General features: G+C 33.4%; 2 protein-coding genes across 5 annotated transcripts; both read left to right on the forward strand.

Annotated features, from left to right (window-relative positions):
• The first annotated feature begins 6,137 nt into the window (after positions 1–6,137).
• LOC140805350 (uncharacterized) lies at positions 6,138–6,686 on the forward strand. Its single transcript, XM_073161626.1, has one exon. It carries the CDS (start codon positions 6,138–6,140, stop codon positions 6,684–6,686), a length of 549 nt encoding a protein of 182 aa, XP_073017727.1.
• Positions 6,687–11,613: 4,927 nt separating this feature from the next.
• LOC140804363 (uncharacterized) lies at positions 11,614–14,876 on the forward strand. 4 transcript variants are annotated; one of them, XM_073160335.1, is made up of 4 exons: positions 11,614–11,691; positions 12,478–13,562; positions 13,752–14,551; positions 14,640–14,876. In XM_073160335.1, exons 2-3 carry the CDS (start codon positions 12,567–12,569, stop codon positions 14,025–14,027), a joined length of 1,272 nt encoding a protein of 423 aa, XP_073016436.1. In that variant the 5' UTR covers positions 11,614–11,691; positions 12,478–12,566; the 3' UTR covers positions 14,028–14,551; positions 14,640–14,876. The 4 variants fall into 4 exon arrangements, with proteins under 4 accessions (XP_073016436.1, XP_073016434.1, XP_073016435.1 ...); XM_073160333.1 differs by having other exon boundaries at positions 11,623–12,042; positions 12,469–13,562; XM_073160334.1 differs by having other exon boundaries at positions 11,623–12,042.
• Positions 14,877–20,310: the final 5,434 nt, after the last annotated feature.

The raw sequence follows: 20,310 nt of genomic DNA on the forward strand, positions 1-20,310 counted from the left end.
TTGAAACGACCTCGATTTCTTTTAAATCATAAACTCGAAAATACCAAATAAAATAAACGTAACATTTTCATAAATGATAATAATTTAATATTTGAAGGCTCGAGTGTATAAAAGTCCTAAATCGTCAACTAACTATAATTCTTACGTCAACCTTTAAAAAGATCAACTAACCCAAAAAATAAAGCATAAAAACGTCTTTATTAAATTCTTGAACATAAATCTTTCAAATCTTTTATCTATCAAGGTAGTGCGGAAAATAAAAATCACACGAGAGTGTACTGCAGCACTCGATTCACTCAGTCGTCGGCGTCTCCCATAATATCATCAAATCTTGCATTATACAAACCTATTGAGTCTAATGACTCAACGCGTTCTAAAACATGAATAACAAATAATACATATACAATCACATGTATTTAAAAATCTTATTTTTATTTAAAATAGCTTTTTGAGTATAAATAAATCATTTAAAATCATTTTTAGCATAAATGAATCATGTATCGTAAAATCATTTAATCGTAAAGCTTTTAATCATTTATTATTTTGGGTGAAGTTTGATCCTTGAAAGTGACTAACTTTTATCCTTTGGTCGAGTGATCAGTTTTCAGTTCCACATGGTCCATGGGGGTGGTCACTAGGCTCCACCATGGAAATACGATCGTTGGGGTCCTCTGGGACCTTGTCCCTCACGATATCCTTCTTAAAACGAATCCCCCACAAATCATATATCATTTGTCACAGTCAATTCACATTCCTCAAAATATTTTTCATTTTTCCTTTAAAAGCATAAAATATCATAGCTTTCCAAAAATAGCATTTTAACAGTAAAATTACACAGTTTTTACCATAAATTATAAAGCATCATATTTTCCTCAAAATCATCATTTTAAATCATTTAACATGCATTATGATCCTTCGGGACGCTTCCAAGCTTTTACGTATTTCTCAAGTGTAAAATGACCGTTTTGCCCTTAGACGTAAAAATTTCTCGATTTTATGTTTTTCTTACTTTTAATGACATGGGCTTATCTGAAATAATTATTTAAGCTTAAATATAATTTTTCATAATTTTATTCAGCTTAAATCAAGACTTTTCAATTAATTCTTAATTAACGATTCGTGAGGCGCTTATATATTATTCCCAAATTTTAAACATATATTTTTTATTACCTAAACTATCATTGTGAGCCATGAACCACCCCTGTGGACCCATGGTTCCAATTTATATTCTTAAATTCTTGTTTTTGACCCTTCAAGGAACTCACCGAGCCATCTCCTTATTCCACCCAGCCATGGTCGAGCCACCTCAAGCCAGACCCTAGCCAACCCATCTAAGCACCTTCTTGTCTAACCTGACCCTTAGAACCTGACCCTAGCTCACGCAAACTCTCCTGGACCTAGACCCTTGCTGCGCATCTTGAAGCTATTCATGCTAAAAGACTCCTAGCCAATATAGGACTCTTCTACTCGAGCCACCACCAAGCCCACATGATCCTCACCGACCCTGGACCACGTCCAGACCCAACTAAGCCCAGCCCAAGTCCCTGAACCCACGCAGTGAGCCGCCTGTTCTAGAAACCAGCAGCTGTGCGCCTAAGCTACTTCCCTAGGACTCTTGATTGAACTAAGACTCCTCTAGCCACTTAGCCAGCGATCACCTCGGACCCTCACTGACCCTGGACAAGGCTTAGACCCCGCCGAACCCATCCAAAGCCTTGAACCACGCAGCAACTCTCCCTAGACAAGAGTCGTGTGTAACCACTTAACATGCGCCTATGTGTTCTTATTCAACAAGGACACCCATGCTCGAGCCTCCCTCAAGCCTGAACCCTCCTGACCTTCTCTGGACCACCCTAAGCCATATCCTAGACCACTCTAGCCAAGCCCTTAACCCCTCGTTGTACCAGCTCCTCGGCCAAAAATAAATCACGGTATGACTCTTCACCAGCTGATACCCACGGGTCCTATCCCTGCTAGGACTCAACCAGTCCCTCAACCATGACCGTCCTCGAGCCCCAGTCAGCCCTGGCCGAGCCACATGCAGTACAGCCCCTAGCCGTCCCCCAAGACAATCACAAACGAATGATCCCTCCTAGAAAACCCTAGGTGTTCTTCCCTTGTTCTCCCTAGGTTCCAGCTTTGTTTTCCTTTCAATTTAATCATATTCATTCATATTCATCCTACGTTGGCAGCATACTCGTTGGAAATCATATCACGTTCATATATACGTAAAACGTTCAAAACTTTGAAAGTGTTCACAAAACTTTTAAACCATTGTACGTAAAATATTTTCATGCAACAACAATTAAAACATGCATAATATTGTTTGAATGATGTGTAAAAGAGCTTAGAAAACGTTCATTTACTTTTAAAACACTCAAATACTCAATCGTTGGCGAGGGTGCGAAGATGGACGACCGGACGACGAAGAATCCTAATTTTTTTCTTCCTCTCTTATTTTCGAAAATATGGTGTGTGTGTGTGTGTGTGTGCTGTGTGTTTCGGCTGATTTGAAGTGAAATATGGGGTGGAAGAAGCCCTAGGTACCTATTTATAATTTTAATCAACATGTTAATGGGTTTGAGTTTCGGGCTTGCAAGTTTAGGAGCTACTGAGCCTACTTTAAATAATTAAATTGGGTCCAATAATTCATATTTAATTGAAACATAAAAGATTATAAAATTAATTTTCCAAAAAAATATTTTTGATCTTTTAAAAACTCCTCGTTTGCCCAAAACCGACTTCTCGGGAAAAATCAAGCTCGACTCGTAAAATAATTCAAACTCTAACATTTTTAGGAAAAATTAAATTATTTTAAATCATATTAGGAAGCCTTACAATTATTTAATGAAAAATAAATATTCTTATCTTAGTCTTCTCCGGTCTCCTTCCCACTGCATATTATCGAATATCCGGGTAAAATCCTTCATTTCATTATATCATATCATATAATCATTTAATCATGCAATCATACTTTTAATCATTTAATAAATATCATGCACGCATAAAAAAATCAATTAAATAAAATAATTTACATGTATATGGTTTACGTAGGTTGGTTTTTCGGACGTTACAATGCTACAACTAGTAATGGCTTCCTGTTTCCATTTACTCTAAAGACCATCAAAGCATTCTCTGTACAAAATGTGTGTGCCGCAAACAATCACTTTTAGTCGTTCTCATTAAAAATTTCTATGACGTTGGGATTATAAACAGGTAGCTCTATATTACGGCAAAGATGAATTAAATGACGAGTGACTTTGCAGTTTTTAGTAAGTTCATTAAGTCATTGGCTGCAAGAAAACATGTATGCATCATGTTTGAAATGGATTTTTCTATGTGCAGTGGAGTTTTTCTTTCTTTATGATGTTAAATTTTAGCTCTTGGATCATTAATTCATTATATTAATTTTTGTTCATATTTTAGATATCTATGTGATCTAATGATATTGAGATGTGTGAAGAATTACTTTCGATGAAGCATATATTAACTCAGTAACTCAGATCGAAATTGGTTTTTAAAGTACATCTCATTTTGACAAAAAAAAAACTTAAATATTTAAATTTATAAAGTTGATTACAAAAATGCTTTTATGAACACACATATATAGTAGATTACTGGAGTATGTCAATTTTTCGAAATAAGTATTGAGTAAATGATCAACTAATATTTAAAGAGTATCACATAAAATAGTTTATAAATGTAATGTCCGAAAATCAGTCCACGTACACTGTATGTATGAAAATTATTAAATTGCTAAAATATTTTAATTAAATGATTTTGGATGTATGAAGAATATATTTTGAGTGACTATATGATTAATTGTGTAATTTTTCTCAATTGCACAATTTAAAGATTTTCAGAGGAATATCGGTGGCTGGCCGGGGACGGAGGACTGGTGACAATTAAGGTGTTAAAAATTTAAAAGTTAAATTTTTATTTTTAGTTAAGAAAATATTTATTTTAAATAATTTAAGAATTATGACATTTTTAAGGTCAAAGTTAAATTAATTAGTGGGAGCAAGGAAATTATTTATTTTGTAAGAGATTTTTTTGGAAATAGATATTTTTAAATATTTTAAATTTGAGGCCTAATAATTTTATTAATCTTAATGTGCCCAATTTATTAATTAAAAATTAAGGGTAATTAAACTCATTAATTAAATACTTAGTGTTTTAAAAAAATAATTAAACCTTAAACCTAAACACACACACAAGAGTGAGTCTCATATGAGACCGTCTCACGGATCATAATCAGTGAGACGGGTCAACCCTACTCATATTCACAATAAAAATTAATACTCTTAGCATAAAAAGTAATAATTTTTCATGGGCGACCCAAATAAGAGATCCGTCTCACAAATACGACCCGTGAGACCGTCTCACACAAGTTTTTGCCCACACACAATTACGTAAGAATTGAAGGAACAGCGGCGGATTCCTCTTCGCAAGCCAAGGAAGTTTTGAATTTTTCTCTCATTCGTTCTTCTATTTTCTTCCTCATTCTTCCTTCCAACAACGATCACCCGACTCCCTTGCATCTCAAGGTGGGTTTTTGATGGGGTTTTGATGAGAGAAAAGGGTAGAAATCGTCATCCGTTCGTCACTGACGTTTCATCGCTTCGGTATTCATATTTTGAGTGTTTTAAATGCAAATGCACATTCTAATAAAGCATTTATTTTTGCATCATTAAACCATATTATGCATGTTTATGATATTTTAAATGAAAAACATGATGATCAAATTTTATTAGCGCTTTGAATAATTTATTTTAAAGTTTCGAAGTTTTTAATACACATTTGAGTCGCGTTATGATTCCTAGAGACTCGCTGTCACTAAGGGGGGAGGGGGATGCTGTTTAGAAGTCCTAAAGGAAGTCCCATGTAAGGTAGAAAAGGGCTAGAACGAGAGGGGAAAGCGCCGAGCCTCGGTTAAGATTATTTCAAAAATTTATCTCTTTTCAAATCATAGCTTTATATACACCTTTGTAAGTTTCTCAAATCACACTTATCAAGCGTTTGTCGATTGTTCTTTATTCGGATTATCAAGACGAGTTCTTTGAAAGTTCGCTTGATATCAATTGTCATCCTTGTGTTATTTATTATTGAACCACATGATTCAGGGATGAATACACGTTATTTGTTTCAAATATTAAAAGTCGGGGGATAAAGAGGGGATCGTGGCATTAAAACTCGATGTTCGCCAAAGTCTTGGCAGCATGAAGGACTTCCGCCCCATTTCCCTCTGCAACGTCCTCTATAAAGTGTTTGCCAAAGTCTTGGAAAATCGCATGAAGCCTCTACTCAAGAAGATAATATCAGATTTCCAATCGGCATTTGTTCAAGGGAGATCTATTATTGACAATGTGGTGATAGCTTTTGAGACGATATATCACCTCAAAAGAAAGAGTAAGGGTAAAGAGGGGATCGTGGCATTAAAACTCGATGTTAGCAAAGCTTACGACCGTCTAAGATGGGAATTTCTGGAGAAGATGATGATCAAGCTTGGGTTTGATAGACAGTGGGTGAATCTTATAATGTTGTGCACCTCATCAGTCTCCTATTCGGTGCTAGTAAACGAGAGAGTGGTCGGCCCTATCCAACCTTTCCGGGGTTTACGTCAAGGATGTCCGTTATCACCCTACCTTTTTATTCTTTGCGCTCACGGATTATCTTCCCTGATCCTGGATGCAGATAGAAGAGGATTTATTCACGGCTGCAAAGTTAGTAGAGGTGGACCGACCATTTCTCACCTCTTGTTCGCTGATGATAGCCTTCTGTTTTTTGCAAAGCGAAAGAGGATGAGTGCGAGACTATGAAGCAGCTCTTACGTGAGTACGAAGAAGCTTCAGGCCAGGCTATCAATTTCACAAAATCTGGAATCATGTTTAGTGGCAATGTGAACCAAGAACAACAACATTTGTTAGCTAATATCTTTGGAATTACAAATGATCTGCGTTCAGGCAAATACCTTGGGCTCCCCTCGCTCATCGGAAGAAATAAGAAAGATATATTCAGATGCATTAAGGACAGACTCTGGCAGAGGATTTAAAGCTGGAGAGGCAAGTTTCTTTCCAAAGCAGGCCGAGAAATCATGATCAAGGCGGTGGCCCAAGCTCTACCATCTTACTGCATGAATGTATTTCTGGGAAAAACTTAGCTTATGGAACCTCGTGCTTTCCTGTGCAAATGAAGCGGAAGGTTTTGTGCAATGGTTCTTTCAAATTATCAGCAACACTCCCGAACCTGTCATAGACAAAATTACTATGGTTTTATGGAGAATATGGAGAGCAAGAAATGACATGTTGTGGAATAGGAACTCACAGTCAGCAACCCAAGTAATTGAACCAGCATTGAAGTTTCTATCAGATTGGAGAGGTGTGCGTAGCAATGGGAACTCAAGTGACAGCAGACACGAAACAACAAGTCAGACGCTTAACTGGCAGAAACCACAAGCACCTGCGCTCAAATGTAACATAGACGCGACTATACAGTACGACTTGAGAACTACAGGAATGGGTATGGCACTCCAAGACTCAACCGGCTCCTTTATATCAGCTAGAACCAATGCATTTCTGGGCCTAGTGGGAATCAAAGAAGCAGAAGCTAGACACTCAAGGAGGCGCTTAGTTGGATTGAAGGCATGGGACTCCAAGAAGTCATCTTTGAATCAGATTCCAAATTAGTAGTCGACGCAATTGACTCTCATAGAGAAGACGACTCGGAATTTGGTAACATCATATCCGCGTGCCGAAAAATTCTTTGTCAAAGACCATCTTATAAGGTCTGTTTCACCTGTAGACAAGCAAACAAAGTTGCCCACAATCTAGCTAGGCAATCTTGTTTTCATGCTCGTCCCATAGTCTGGACCTCAATACCAGACTTTATTGTTGATGCTATGTAAGAGGATTGTAATAACTCTTCCAATTAATAAAATTATCTTCTTTTCAAAAAAAATCGGGGGTTAAAAAAATCATGTTGTTCTTAGAATCGAGGGCGCGACTCTAGTTCGTGTTTGATTTTCTTCGGTAACCGGGTTCACATCCGTTTCTTTGATCACGTTCTTGGTTGCTCTCTCTGGGCACTCATGAAACTGCATTCATGGAAGGGAAAATGTGAAAAAAAAACATTGATTACCAAGTTCCCACAGCGAAGCAAAAATTAGAACCTACACCTAAATGTTTTAAACGTCTACAGGTTGTTCGAAGCTTTGGGTTACTAGTGAAAACTTAAGTTTATCATAATCCTTTTAAAGGTCTTCTCTTTTTACTATTGAGAGATTGTTATACTTGGCTCCCTTCTCTATTTTTGATCTGGTTTTCTGCAATGGAGTTAATAGTTGGTTTTTTTCCTCGAGAAAAAACCAACAATCAACCAATGGGTTAGGCAGACTCCAATACGTATATTAGATTCTCAAACATTGTACAAAGAGATGGAGTGGGGGTCAAGCCTGAAAATTGGGATATTATAATGCTAAATGACGGAAATCATACACTCGAATCTCGTATATGATTATCGAATAAATTCATACTTTGATTTAGGATCTTTGTAGTTGAATTATTAACCTTGTTCCGGATACATTAATACACTTTAATGTCACGACGCCAATACGAATGGAAGGGAATCGATATTTCACAATCCAAATGCTTAACAATTGTGATATGATTTTGTTTCAATAATCTTGAAGAACTAAGTCTCAGCCCTTTTGTATATCATCAAAATATTGTAGAGTAGGATTAGGGAAGTTGTTTAGAAAAATAACCACTCCCTCCATAAATTCAAAGTACCAATTTGAATTGTTTGGGTCGGGTCGGGTCGGCACTCATGAGCGACCCATTACCATTAACCCATATATATTACACTAAATATGTAGAGGAAAAAATTGTCATTAAAGATCTACACCGTCAAGAAATGCTTCAGGTTGTGCTTAGATTGTTGGATTTGAATGGTGACTTTCGAATTCAATAATTTGCTTGGATGGACAAAATTGAAATGAATTTTAAATCCAATTTATATAATGTTATGCAATTTCAATAGTAATTATGAAAATTTCAAATACACACAATACGAATGTCATTTGAAATTCATCTGTCAAATCATTTTTCAAATCAAATCACATCAGCCGAATCAAAGATTTACATCATTTTTCAAATCAAATCACTTCAGGAGAGCAAATACAGGAATTGAAGATTTACATCAAAGAGATCAATTGCTCAAGCCAAGGCACGTTGATGTGTTGCTGTGGAGTGTGAACACACGTTGACACAACATATAATCATAGTGTTGATTAATGGATTTTTCATCAAACATAATTTCGGCTTCCCAAACGATGCATACATAGTTTTGGTTATTTTATTTGATAAGTGTTTTGGTTACACTTTGCTCCATCACTTTGTTAAAGAAGTTAGTTTTTCTTTATTCATAGTATTGATTTTATAAACTAATAGGTTTTTCTAGTAAATCTTTTGTCTTGATGCACCACACAAGTGTGTTTACTAGTCAATAATTCTTTGTGTCTTTTATTATTTACGTAAAGGTTTTGTGTTGAAATATTCCATTACATGTTGTGTTAAATGTTACAACACCACACATAATATAATACTCAACTCTAAAACTCACAGTCACTTTATTGCATGGTAATTTTATATCATATAACCATCCTTGGTATCAGAGTAGACACTCGACGTTACTAAGTGAGATTCTGATTTTCTTTTTAATAGATAAAAAGTATTATGGACTTATCAATTGTCAACATGGCACTACCACCACCAATTCTGGATGAATCCAACTATGCACTTTAGAAAGTTAGGATGAGGGTCTACATCAAATACATTGAAGAAAGGGCATGACAACATGTTATAGATAGTTGGACTCCATCAAAGACGGCTGATGAAAATGGTGACTGTTCGGTTAAAGCAGAAAGTGGATGAATGGATGATGAAGTCCAAATTTCGAATTTGAGTTAGATGTTTAATGAGACGTTTTAGTTATTTGCAAAATGACGTCTTAATTAATTTTACTGTTATTTAGAGTAATTTTAACGGTCAAAATTAACTAAATATAACATATTAATTATTTATCCGTTAACATCATTTTTTATCATTTTATTTAATTTATTATCCAATATTTCTAACCAACCAAACCGTCATTCTATTTTAATTTTTATTTATTTTGAGAATCAATAATGTAATTTTTAAACTTGAAGGAAAATGGATAATATTTATGCCTAAAAATATATTATTATAGTCACTTCAAAAAAAAATTTATTATAGTGAATTTAACTTACATTGCACCAGAGGAAGCATTGTCTTAGATAAATATATATTAAAAAATTGGGAAATTATTATTATTATTTCCAGTTTTTTTATAACTTGAATATTTCTAGTTAATAATTTAACATGACAAATGAAATTAAATCTTTTCATATACTTCCTTATAAAACAAAAAAAGTGAGTCTCATGTGAGACCGTCTAATCTGTGAAACGTGTCAACCTTACCCATATTCACAATAAAAGATAATATTCTTAGCATAAAAAGTAATACTTTTTCATGGGTGACCCAAATAACAAATACGACCCGTGAGATCGTCTCAGACAAATTTTTGCCAAATAAAAATATGTGAATCTAGCTTAAAGCTCATCTAACATAAAAAAAAAAAATTAAATTTAAGATAAAGCATCGGATGCTCATTGTAAATCATCCACAGAAAACATTCTAGAGCCACCTATGTCCTATCTGTTCAAAGCTCTAAATAAAGTTCGTAGGGATTAATATTTATTTAAAATTCTTCATTTATGGTATTAAAAAAAATATTTAGTGAAATACATTTTTTTCAAAATAAATACATAAAACTCATATAAGACAGTTTCACGGATCAATTTTGTGAGACAAATTTATCTGATCCAACTCTTATGTCAAAAATATTATTTTTTTATTCCAAGTATGGACTAGATCGACATGATCCACGAGAACGTCTCGTAAAAGACTTACTCAAATAAATTTATTTCATGGAGTCGTCTCAATTTTCGAAGTTTTATAGTTTTGTTTACCAACTAATCTCACTAATTAAACCCAACTATCAAAGCTGTAATCATTGGCCCTTCCTATATCGTTACCAGGTCTCAATCTAATGTAATTTATTGTAGTGAAGATTTGCTATAATATTCTCTTTAGAGGCTTAATCATTCAAGTGTGTGACTGGTAGATACAAAGAATGAGGTATTAAGAGGACAACAATCCACCTAATAATTGTAGGATTGTAATAAAATAAGAGTAGGTCTCTTGTGAAATGGTCTCAGCGAATCTTTATAGACGAGTCAACCTTATCGATATTCACAATAAAAAAGTAATATTCTTAGCATAAAAAGTAATATTTTTTTCATGGATGACTCAAATAAGAGATTCGTATCACAAAATACGATCCGTGAGACCGTCTCACACAATTTTTTGTCATAAAAATAATACTCCAAAGTCTCACTTTTTCTCATGTAATTAGATGCTAAGCATCATTTGAAAAGGATTAAATCTTAAATTAAAATTTCCTAACTAACATCTACAGATGGTCAGTACGGCAAGTTGCAAAACTTTTAATGGTCCCAAATTTAACATCAAAATTTCCCAAAAAAAAATTAGATTGTTATATGAATGAAAAATGAACAACAACATACGACTGTCCGAAAGCAAAATAAATAAATAATAAAATTCAACATTATTAAACGAGGTAAGTAACTTTGGGTATCATAAACCAGTCCTAATAGTTTTTTAAGCTTGTCCATATCGGCAATGTTCGCGAATTTGAAAACTCTGTTAATACTTAGGTTGTGTTTGGAATAAAATTGATGAAATGAAATCATGACGTGCGAAATGCAATGCATCAAATAAACAAACTGTCCAAGTCCATATATAAATTACAATGACTTAATTTAGAATGAGTTTCATGTGAGACCGTCTCACGGATTTTAATATGTGAGACGGGTCAACCCTATCTATATTCACAATAAAAAATAATACTCTTAGCATAAAAAGTAATACTTTTAGATGGATGATCCAAATAAGAGATCTGTCTCACAAATATGACCCGTAAGACCGTCTCACACAAGTTTTTGTCCTTAATTTAATCAATGCGAGATATTTAACGATAATAATTTAATGTGTTTTATAAGATGAATTGAATTTTTTTTAAAGGTCTTATGGTATGTGCATTTTTTTAAATAGTTATCACCATTTTTATAAACAAAGCACACAGTGGATGGATTCACCATATATAATTTATTCTTATGTTTAATATTACTATATTTTTAATGTTATTTATTATTACTATTCTATTTGTTTAGTTAGAAGATAAAAACTTACTGTGAGACGGTCTAACGGATCGTATTTTATGAGACGGATATCTTATTTGGGTTATTCATAATAAAATATTACTTTTTATTGTGAATATCGGTAGGATTGGTCTATTTCACAGATAAAGATTCGTGAGATCATTTTACAAGAGACATACTTTAGCTGATAAATATCAAATAATAATAGAAATTTAAAGAAGGCCAAGTGCATTATCTATGCCCGCAAATATAGTGTGCTGGGGTCCTCGAGCTATAATCCGTTGTTTACATCAATATCTCAAATTTGGCACGCAAGAAAATGCCAATTTATCAGAAGAAGATAAGCAGCCATGTTTACCTTTTGAACAAGGTGATCAATCGTACCAGTTGGTTTCGAATCATCACTTTCCTTTTGTTCTTCTTCATCTCCCATCAATAAATATCCATTTAATTCATATGCGGTGCATCAGCATCTCGTACATCAACTTAGCGCCAATCAAGTGCCAATATTCCTATTTGGTTATATAATAAAAAAGGAAATTTTGCTCCTGATTTTCATATCTTCTGTGTCGTAATCTTTAAGCTTTTGTCTTTATTCTGTTTATTGATGATATATGTTTTGGTTAAAATATTTTCTTTTCATTGTTTTATTTGGTGGGTTGTTGGTTTTATCAAAAAATTTGAAGCCCGGATATCATATACGGGAGTTTGATTCTGGACTGTAAGTATTGTATTTTTTTCAAGAATCTTGTATCATTTTCAAGTGGCACAAATTTTATCTGTTCTTACTTTTAAGTTGATTTTGCTTCTTGAAACAAGAAGTTGGGTTGCTTCAGATTTTGTTGGAGTTTAAGTGATCTGATTTTGTTTTTTCCTGTTTTTTTGGTCTATATCTGTCCTCACGGAAATGTAAATGTAACTAATCATGAAGGTGTAGGTTCCATTTTAATAACTATGCTGGAAAAAAAAATTTATTAAGGTTTCGAAGTGCCTAATTTGATTCATGTTGGTGTAGAATAAAACACTGCTGCATCTTATACTACCATGGTAGACAGATTGAGAAAATGATAATTTTTTGGCTTAGTTTAATTGAAATGTATCTTCAAAATGTTTTTTTGTCATGAAAAATTGATTTCTTGGTTTTTAGTAATTGCAGTGTTGCTTGGAGATGATTTGGACAAGGTAATTTGAGGATCTTTTAGTCATCGAGTTTGGAACTAAATCTAATGTTTTCGGGTGCATCTGATGGAGGAGAAGCAGTTGAATTTCAATCAACCATTTTTATCAGTAAGAAAAAACTCGCCTACAGTGAACTCAGAAAAAGAAGAGAGAAAGAAAACCAACCATTCTTTCTCGGGTATTCATAGGCTAACTTCTCGTGCACCAGAACTGAAATCTGGTCCTATTAGTAATCCCGGGTCTGTCCCATTTCTATGGGAACAGACTCCGGGACTACCGAAGGAAGAGAGGAAACAGAACTCTCAAATTTTTTTGATGCCTCCAGTTGCCCCAAACCTTCCTCCTCCGGGACGAGATCCGAAGGCTAGCCGGCATGATTCTCGAAAACATTTTCCGAGTGGTAGTGATGAAATACCTCGACTTTTCAAGGATGGAATGCTTCTTGACGAAAATGCTAAGAATTTTGAGAACGGTAAAGAGAAAGCAGCGGAGGAGAGTTCCGAGTCGGGGTATAGTGATGAAGCATTTACTGATGCACTTGATACACTTTCACGAACCGAATCATTTTTCTTGAATTGTAGTATGAGTGGTGTAAGTGGCTTCGATAATCTAGACGTGAAGCTGAAACCATCGGGAAGCTTTTCGACGGATCCACGAACTCGTGAGTTTATGATGGATAGGTTTCTGCCTGCGGCAAAAGCAATGACATCAGAGGCGCCTCATTATGCACCAAGAAAACACGTAGTTCAAGAACAACCACAGCAATTAAAGAAAATACTTTTGCAAGATCAGCCTTCCCTTCGTTACGGACCTGCTTTTGCAAAGCGCTATTCCCATTATCTTGATGATCAAGAAGAAGAGAGCGATGAAGAGAGCAACTATGGTCAACGTCCAAATTTGCGTTCAGTTTGTGGGTTGTTACCTCGGTTTTGTTTCAAGAATTCCCTTTGCCGTTTAAATCCTTTGCCTACAATGAGCATGAGATCCCGAGTAACACAATCTCCCGGGTATAAAATGCAACCTAGTTCCTCATCATCTGGTTCTTACAGTGAGACAGAGGCGGTAATGACTTATAATTTCTTTCCCTCGTTCCCTCAAGGCTCATGTGTAGGATTTGGGGGCAGGGCCATACGTGGATGGCATTCGCCTTTCCTAAATCTTTTTGAGCTCTAATTTCGTCCGCCTATACGAGTCTACTTGGTTTGCTTATTTATTTTGTTTCTCAATTGTTCCTTTCTGTTATCATTTCAGCTGAAATCTGATGTTTCAGAACCGAGACCCATCGATAAAATCCAAACAGTTGAACTTAATGAGAGTAAGAATAGATTGAGAAATGATCAAAGCCATTTACACAGCCGAAAGGGATCGGCATATTTCGATGCACCTTTGTCCTTTCTTGAAGAGAAAGAAGTCCTCATCATTGCTCAAGAAACAAAGAACGCCGATATTAAGGACATCGGATTTCGTAGAATGGCTGCAAAACCTTCGGGGAGTTTTTGGCTGGCAATGAAAGTCCAAATGAATTAAACTCAGAATCTCCTGTTGTCGAGAAAACTCTATACGTAGACACTGTTCATAAAGTGGAATCCCCCAAAAAGATTCCATCCCCAGATATGAAAGAGACATTAGATTCATCACTTGAGGATTTCAACAAGTTGGATACTAGGAATGGGGAAGAGAAACGTCTTCCCCTTGCTCACGAATTCGGGGACTCCATAGTTGAATATTTGATTGACAGAAATGATATTGACCTTTACTCAACCAAGACCGAAGATGTACTAGTGGAGAAAAAACAAGCTACTGAGGTTTTAGAAAAGATACTGCGGGAAAAATTAACTTTCGAAGACACTCATCAATGCCACTATGAGTTCCCACCCTTGCCTAAATCTCCATCAGATTCTTGGCTTTGGCGTACTTTGCCTGCTGCACCAAGAAAAACTATATCTCGACGTTCATATCATGTCGAGGAAACAAAGACTCGAAGCTGTGGTTTAAAGGCAACAGAAGGCGATTTTACAACGATCAAGCGTCAGCAGTCGCGGTGTTCTGAGGTCCAATCACTTCACATATTATTAGTATGTCATTTTTTTTTAAATGAAACTATGCTCAAATATGCTCTCTCTTGACCCTCTTGAACAGGAATCGCTGCCACCTATACCAGAAAAGTAGGGAACATTGCATCGTCGTATCATGTGGCTCATATTTCGCCTTAGTCGAATCCATATTTCTTGATGAACAGGTTTACTTTCCCTTGTCACTACAAGAATAACGACTAAACTGGTGTTCTATCACAATGTAAATAATGTGCAAGGCGAAAACAATTCTTCGTATAGAGATCATAACTAATAAAAGAAGTTACACTGCGCTTTTCATTCATATATTGTCGATTATAGTCCTCTAAGGAATAATGGGATCAAATGTACATGCTATATTGCCTATGAGAAATTGAAAATATCATAGTAGGTGTTCAGCGAACCAACTTGTGATTGAAATTTATTGACTTTTATGTAAAAACGATATTTATATTAATAAAATTGATGGTTTTATCCAATTATGACATTAACTTTATCTGTATATTTATGCAAGTTGCATAGGTAAAGTCATTGTTATACTGTAAGTATCATGAGGTCAACGAGTCTAGTGGATCATAAAATTCATTAGGAATTGTACTGAATATTCTAAATTTGTTTTAAATAGATTCAGCTTTGTAAAAAAAAAATGATAAATATCGTTCGAGCTTGAGACCGGTATTTATGATGTAAACGGCATGTTTCATTGATAAGAGCATAGAGATGTCCATTCATGCATACGAGTGCTCATTTGATGAGGCACTGAACAACTCTCTCTGGGGTTTTCCAATTGGTTATCACTTATAGATTGGATAAGCCCGCGGTTATGGTTGTATACCATTAATCCTTAGACCAGAGACAACATGCATGTTCTACGTACTAGCATGTATTTTGATCTGTTTACCGACTCCATCGAGGGTTATCAGGTAACGAGGTTGGGTGTAGTTTTGAAATATGTAAGAGCCAATGTTTTGTAGTCATGGATTCACCGCTCACCTACATGTGTGTATATTTTATCTGATCTGACGAGTTAATAATGCAAGGAATCTATGTTCAAACTAATACATGAATATTATGGAAATGTGTTTCCTTAATTGAACATATCATGTCATTATTATTGCTCAAAGATCATCACATCACTATCAAATTCATTTGCAAATCTCGATATACCAATGGTTGCAGATTCGATCGGAATATACGAGGGAAAGGACCGTACTATACGGTAACTATAACTTACTAGTTTTTTTGCAGACACTATCAGTGATACATAGGGATCATGAAGCAATGCGACTAGAAGCTCTTACAATGATCTGATTGGTGCAATCAAACTTAAATTCTGAATCTTGATCAAGAAGTTGATCAAAAAGATGAGGCTAATTATGGTATGCCCGAATAAGAACAAAAATTGTTCTAAATCACATGAAGTTGTGAATTCACGACTAGCTTTATCTATGAAACATTGATGGTCACATAAATATTGGATTTTGTGTTCTCGTTGAGATAGTCTAATTCAAGAGGTTAAATTTGACATCTTTAGTTTGACGGGGATCAAACGTATTACTTATAAAAGAGTTTATAAATAGATTTCATTATTAGAAGTTGTGAAAGTTAGTATGATTGCTTATTAAGTGAGAAGCGTATAACTGTCTAATTTAGTCTAGGAAGTTCCAACATAAAAACCTACAAAAAAAATCAATCATTGGTAATTTTTTCATTCGAAATTTTCGTTTGTCATTATATGAACGAGATTTGTACTTTACTTTCATCATATCGACAATGTCCGATCATCAATAAGAGTTATAATGAATTTATAATTATTTAATTAGTGAATTTAGAATAGGGGTGTCAAAACCCGACGCGACCCGTCAACCCGACACGACCCAACACGAAAAAAATCAGGTTCGGGTTGGGATTTTTCGAGTTCGGGTTGGGTTCGGGTTGGGTGGATTCGGATTAGTGCCATGTTAGGCGGGTTTCGGGTTGGGTCAACCCGCGACCTTTTTTTAAAAAAAATATTACCTATATTTTTATATATTGTATGTTTGAACAAAAATTTATTGTATATTTATATGATAAATTTTCATCATTTAATATTTATTTTTCATATTTTTATTTTTTTAACATTATTTATTTGATTTAATAAATATACTTTTAATTTCTACGATTAAACTTTCAAATTTAAATCGAAAATTTTGTTATTATGTATTTAAATTAAAATATTATTATTATTTTTTATTTTTTTTATTTTTTTCATTAATTTTTTAAAAAAATTAATAAAATTAGGGTTAACGGGTTAGACGGTTGAGTCGGATTATACGGGTTCGTGTTCGAGTTGGGGGTTTTCGGGTTGCTTCGGGTTCAGGTTGGGTTCGGGTTGAAAAATAAATTAAAAAAATTCGTGGGTCGACCCGAAACCCGACCCACCCACCCGATTGACACCCCTAATTTAGAACATCTCTATATATATATATATATATATATATATATATATATATATATATATATATTTTCGGGTTGCTTCGGGTTCAGGTTGGGTTCGGGTTGAAAATAAATTAAAAAAATTTCGCGGGTCGACCCGAAACCCGACCCAACCCACCCGATTGACACCCCTAATTTAGAACATCTATATATATATATATATATATATATATATATATATATATATATATATATATATATATATATAAAAGCAGAGTTGTCTGTTATTTTTAGTAATTTCCCGTCTAAATAGACATTCTAAAAAACGAAATTATCGAATAATGTGATAAAATATATTATAATAAATGTTTAAATATATTTAATTCAATATTAAAACTGTATAGTAATATATGTGTATATAATAACTTGAAAATTGAATCTTTTTCTAGAAATTACAAACAAAAATAAATTAGATTTCAAATCCAAAAATTTAATTTCATTCTAGGAATTATAAACCAAATTCAAAATATTATTCAAATTTTAAATTCGAATTTTGGAAATTTGAATCATGCTTCAAAATTTGTGCTCCGAAATCAATTTATTAATTTAACATTAATTTTTATAATAATCTACAAATATATATATAAATTTCCATGACATCACAACACACCAAAGCCAGAATCCAAAGAATTTGCCAAAAAAATACAAAGATCTATTGAAAACATAAACTACATTAAAATTTTTGCGTTGATTATGTCAATCAATTTAATTTGTGATATGATTTGTCTTAATATGATATATTTAATTTTAATTACAAACGGTATAAATAAATTTTAACAAATGATTGCAATGTTCAACAGCACTCATATATATATATATATATATATATATATATATATATATATATATATATATATATATTCAAATGTAATTTATGTATTATATATTTTTTTTTACTCAAATTGAAACTAAACTCTATTGAAAACATAAATTATATTAAAAATGTTGCAATGATTACATCAATCAATTTAATTAAAAATTGTATAAATAAATTTAAAATAAAAATGATTGCAATGTTCAGTATCACTCATGATGGTAAATAATTCAAAAATAAATTTTGTTATTTTAAGTAATTTTCTGCCCAAATTACTTACTAAAAAAATATAATATTTAATTATTTTATTTAATTTCTCTAAAAATAAAATTGGTTGAGTGTTAAAAGTTATCACTACAACAATGTTTTCTAATGGACATTGAGTGTCAAACACGTGTCATGTCACAAAATTGTTTCTGAATGTGGATTTAGACGAAATTGCAGAATTTTTAAAAAATTATTTCTTATTAACTTTATTGAATGTGATTTAAAAATATTTTTTTAATCACATGTTAAAAAATAATAATATTTATCTTCTCGAAAATTAAAGAATTAAATATGTATTAATGTTGGTAGTCGACATCAATTTACTAAACACGATAAGCATCATGTCATTGTTTTAGGCTAACACAATCTAAAATCTTGATATATAATAGTGATTATTAGCTAAAAAAATTAATTGACATGCGTTTTATTTAAGAAAGATTTTTAAAATTAGCGAAAAAATAATTTTTATTTTTTATGATTATATATATTTTTAATTTAAATATTTATTCATTTTTACTAATTTTTAACAATATCATCCCGTGCATCGCACATGTTAAATACTAGTATTAAATAATAATTGAGTATTGGTGAATGCTATGTAAGATTTTTATTGAATATTCTAGAGAAGTCTAGAGCTAATAATTAAATTGAATAATAGTTATTTAATTATATTAAATCATGTATTATCAAGAGATAATAATTATTTAATTATACATAGTATTTTCAAGAGTGGAAAAAACATGAGAATTTTAAATAATGAAACTTGAAGAATCCTACTTGAAAACTAATTATGGTAATATTGAGATGGTGTTTAAAGTTGGTAAAACATACAATCAACCCAACTTAAGAAATAGTCACAAAGATTACCTTAACTCTATCTCCAGCTCACAAAATCGGTCACCCACCTCACAACCAAGACCACCACAGCTCCGTCGTGTGCCACCGCCGCATTGCTGCTGGAATTAGTGGCGCCGCATTGTTGTTGGAATTGCTAAATTCCGGCGCTTGAATTTCAACACAGAATTTCGTTTAGATCTCTAGTGCGATCTATATTACGAGTGTAGTCTTTGACCACAGATCGAATTTGACTATTGAAGAACGATATTGATTCTAGTTGATTGTTCGTAGGGATTCATAAAAAGGAACAGCTTCGTTAATCTCGAATTGGTTTGATATCCAACGTTTTTAAATGCAAAGATAAATAAATATAAACATCCTACAAATAGTTTAAATCATACAATGCCCAAAAACGTTTTGAACGTCAAAACAAAACTTTTAGACTTTCATTATGTATTGGTTGGACGAAAACAATACATTAAGAGAGAATGTAATAAATGGTTGTGTAGGACCGAGTGCTTACCGCTTTACCAAAAGCTATAGCTAGTAGTAATGGTGCTACTCAAATCTTTTAAACCGCACAGCAGCACAAGCATCACGGTTCGATTGCTCTACCAAGCAAGGACAATTATTGCACCAACAATCTCCCTCCCAATAATTGCACTCCTTGCAATCAATGGGAATCGAACCCATGACCTTGGCTCTGATACCAATTGTAGGACCGAGCGATTGCCGCTTTACCAAAAGCTATAGCTAGTGGTAATGGTGCAGCTCAAATCTTTTAAACCGCACAGCAGCACAAGCACCACGGTTCGATTGCTCTACCAAGCAAGGACAATTATTGCACCCAACAGGTTGAAATATTTTTTGGTTTAGATTTGTTTAAGATCATTCTTCTTCTGTGCTTCTCTAAAAAAAAAATAATTCTTCTGCATAAAGATTTCGGTTTTGGCTGTTGTGTAATAGAGATGTTTTGGCTCCTGCATAATACATCTCCATTGACAACAACCTAACATATTTATTTAATTTTAAATGTTCTTTTTTTCAATTTGAACATAAAAATTTCTATGACACCGTCTCACTATTTAATTTTGTGAGACGACTCGGTACCTGGAAAAATATCATTTTTATGTTAAAATACGACTTTCTTTTGTAAATATGGTTTAGGAACACGTCTCAAGTGTGAAACCCCGATTTTTTTTCCTGGAGATAAGAATTTTGATGATAAACCTAATTTTGAGATAAATAAACCAAGATCTAAGAAATTAAATAAATAATATACCCAATAAAGATCTAAGATTTGATATGATATTGATACCTAGATAAAGATCAAGTAAGATGATAA

This window comes from Primulina eburnea, chromosome 11 (genome assembly GCF_022965805.1).
Source record: "Primulina eburnea isolate SZY01 chromosome 11, ASM2296580v1, whole genome shotgun sequence".
Lineage (NCBI taxonomy): Eukaryota > Viridiplantae > Streptophyta > Magnoliopsida > Lamiales > Gesneriaceae > Primulina > Primulina eburnea.

Excerpts from the sequence above, each read along its gene's own strand:
- LOC140805350 (XM_073161626.1), top strand. The coding sequence starts at position 6,138 with ATGTATTTCTGGGAAAAACTTAGCTTATGGAACCTCGTGCTTTCCTGT.
- LOC140804363 (XM_073160335.1), top strand. The coding sequence starts at position 12,567 with ATGGAGGAGAAGCAGTTGAATTTCAATCAACCATTTTTATCAGTAAGA. Across the intron at positions 13,563-13,751 it reads CTTACAGTGAGACAGAGGCG|CTGAAATCTGATGTTTCAGA; the intron begins GTAATGACTTAT and ends TTATCATTTCAG.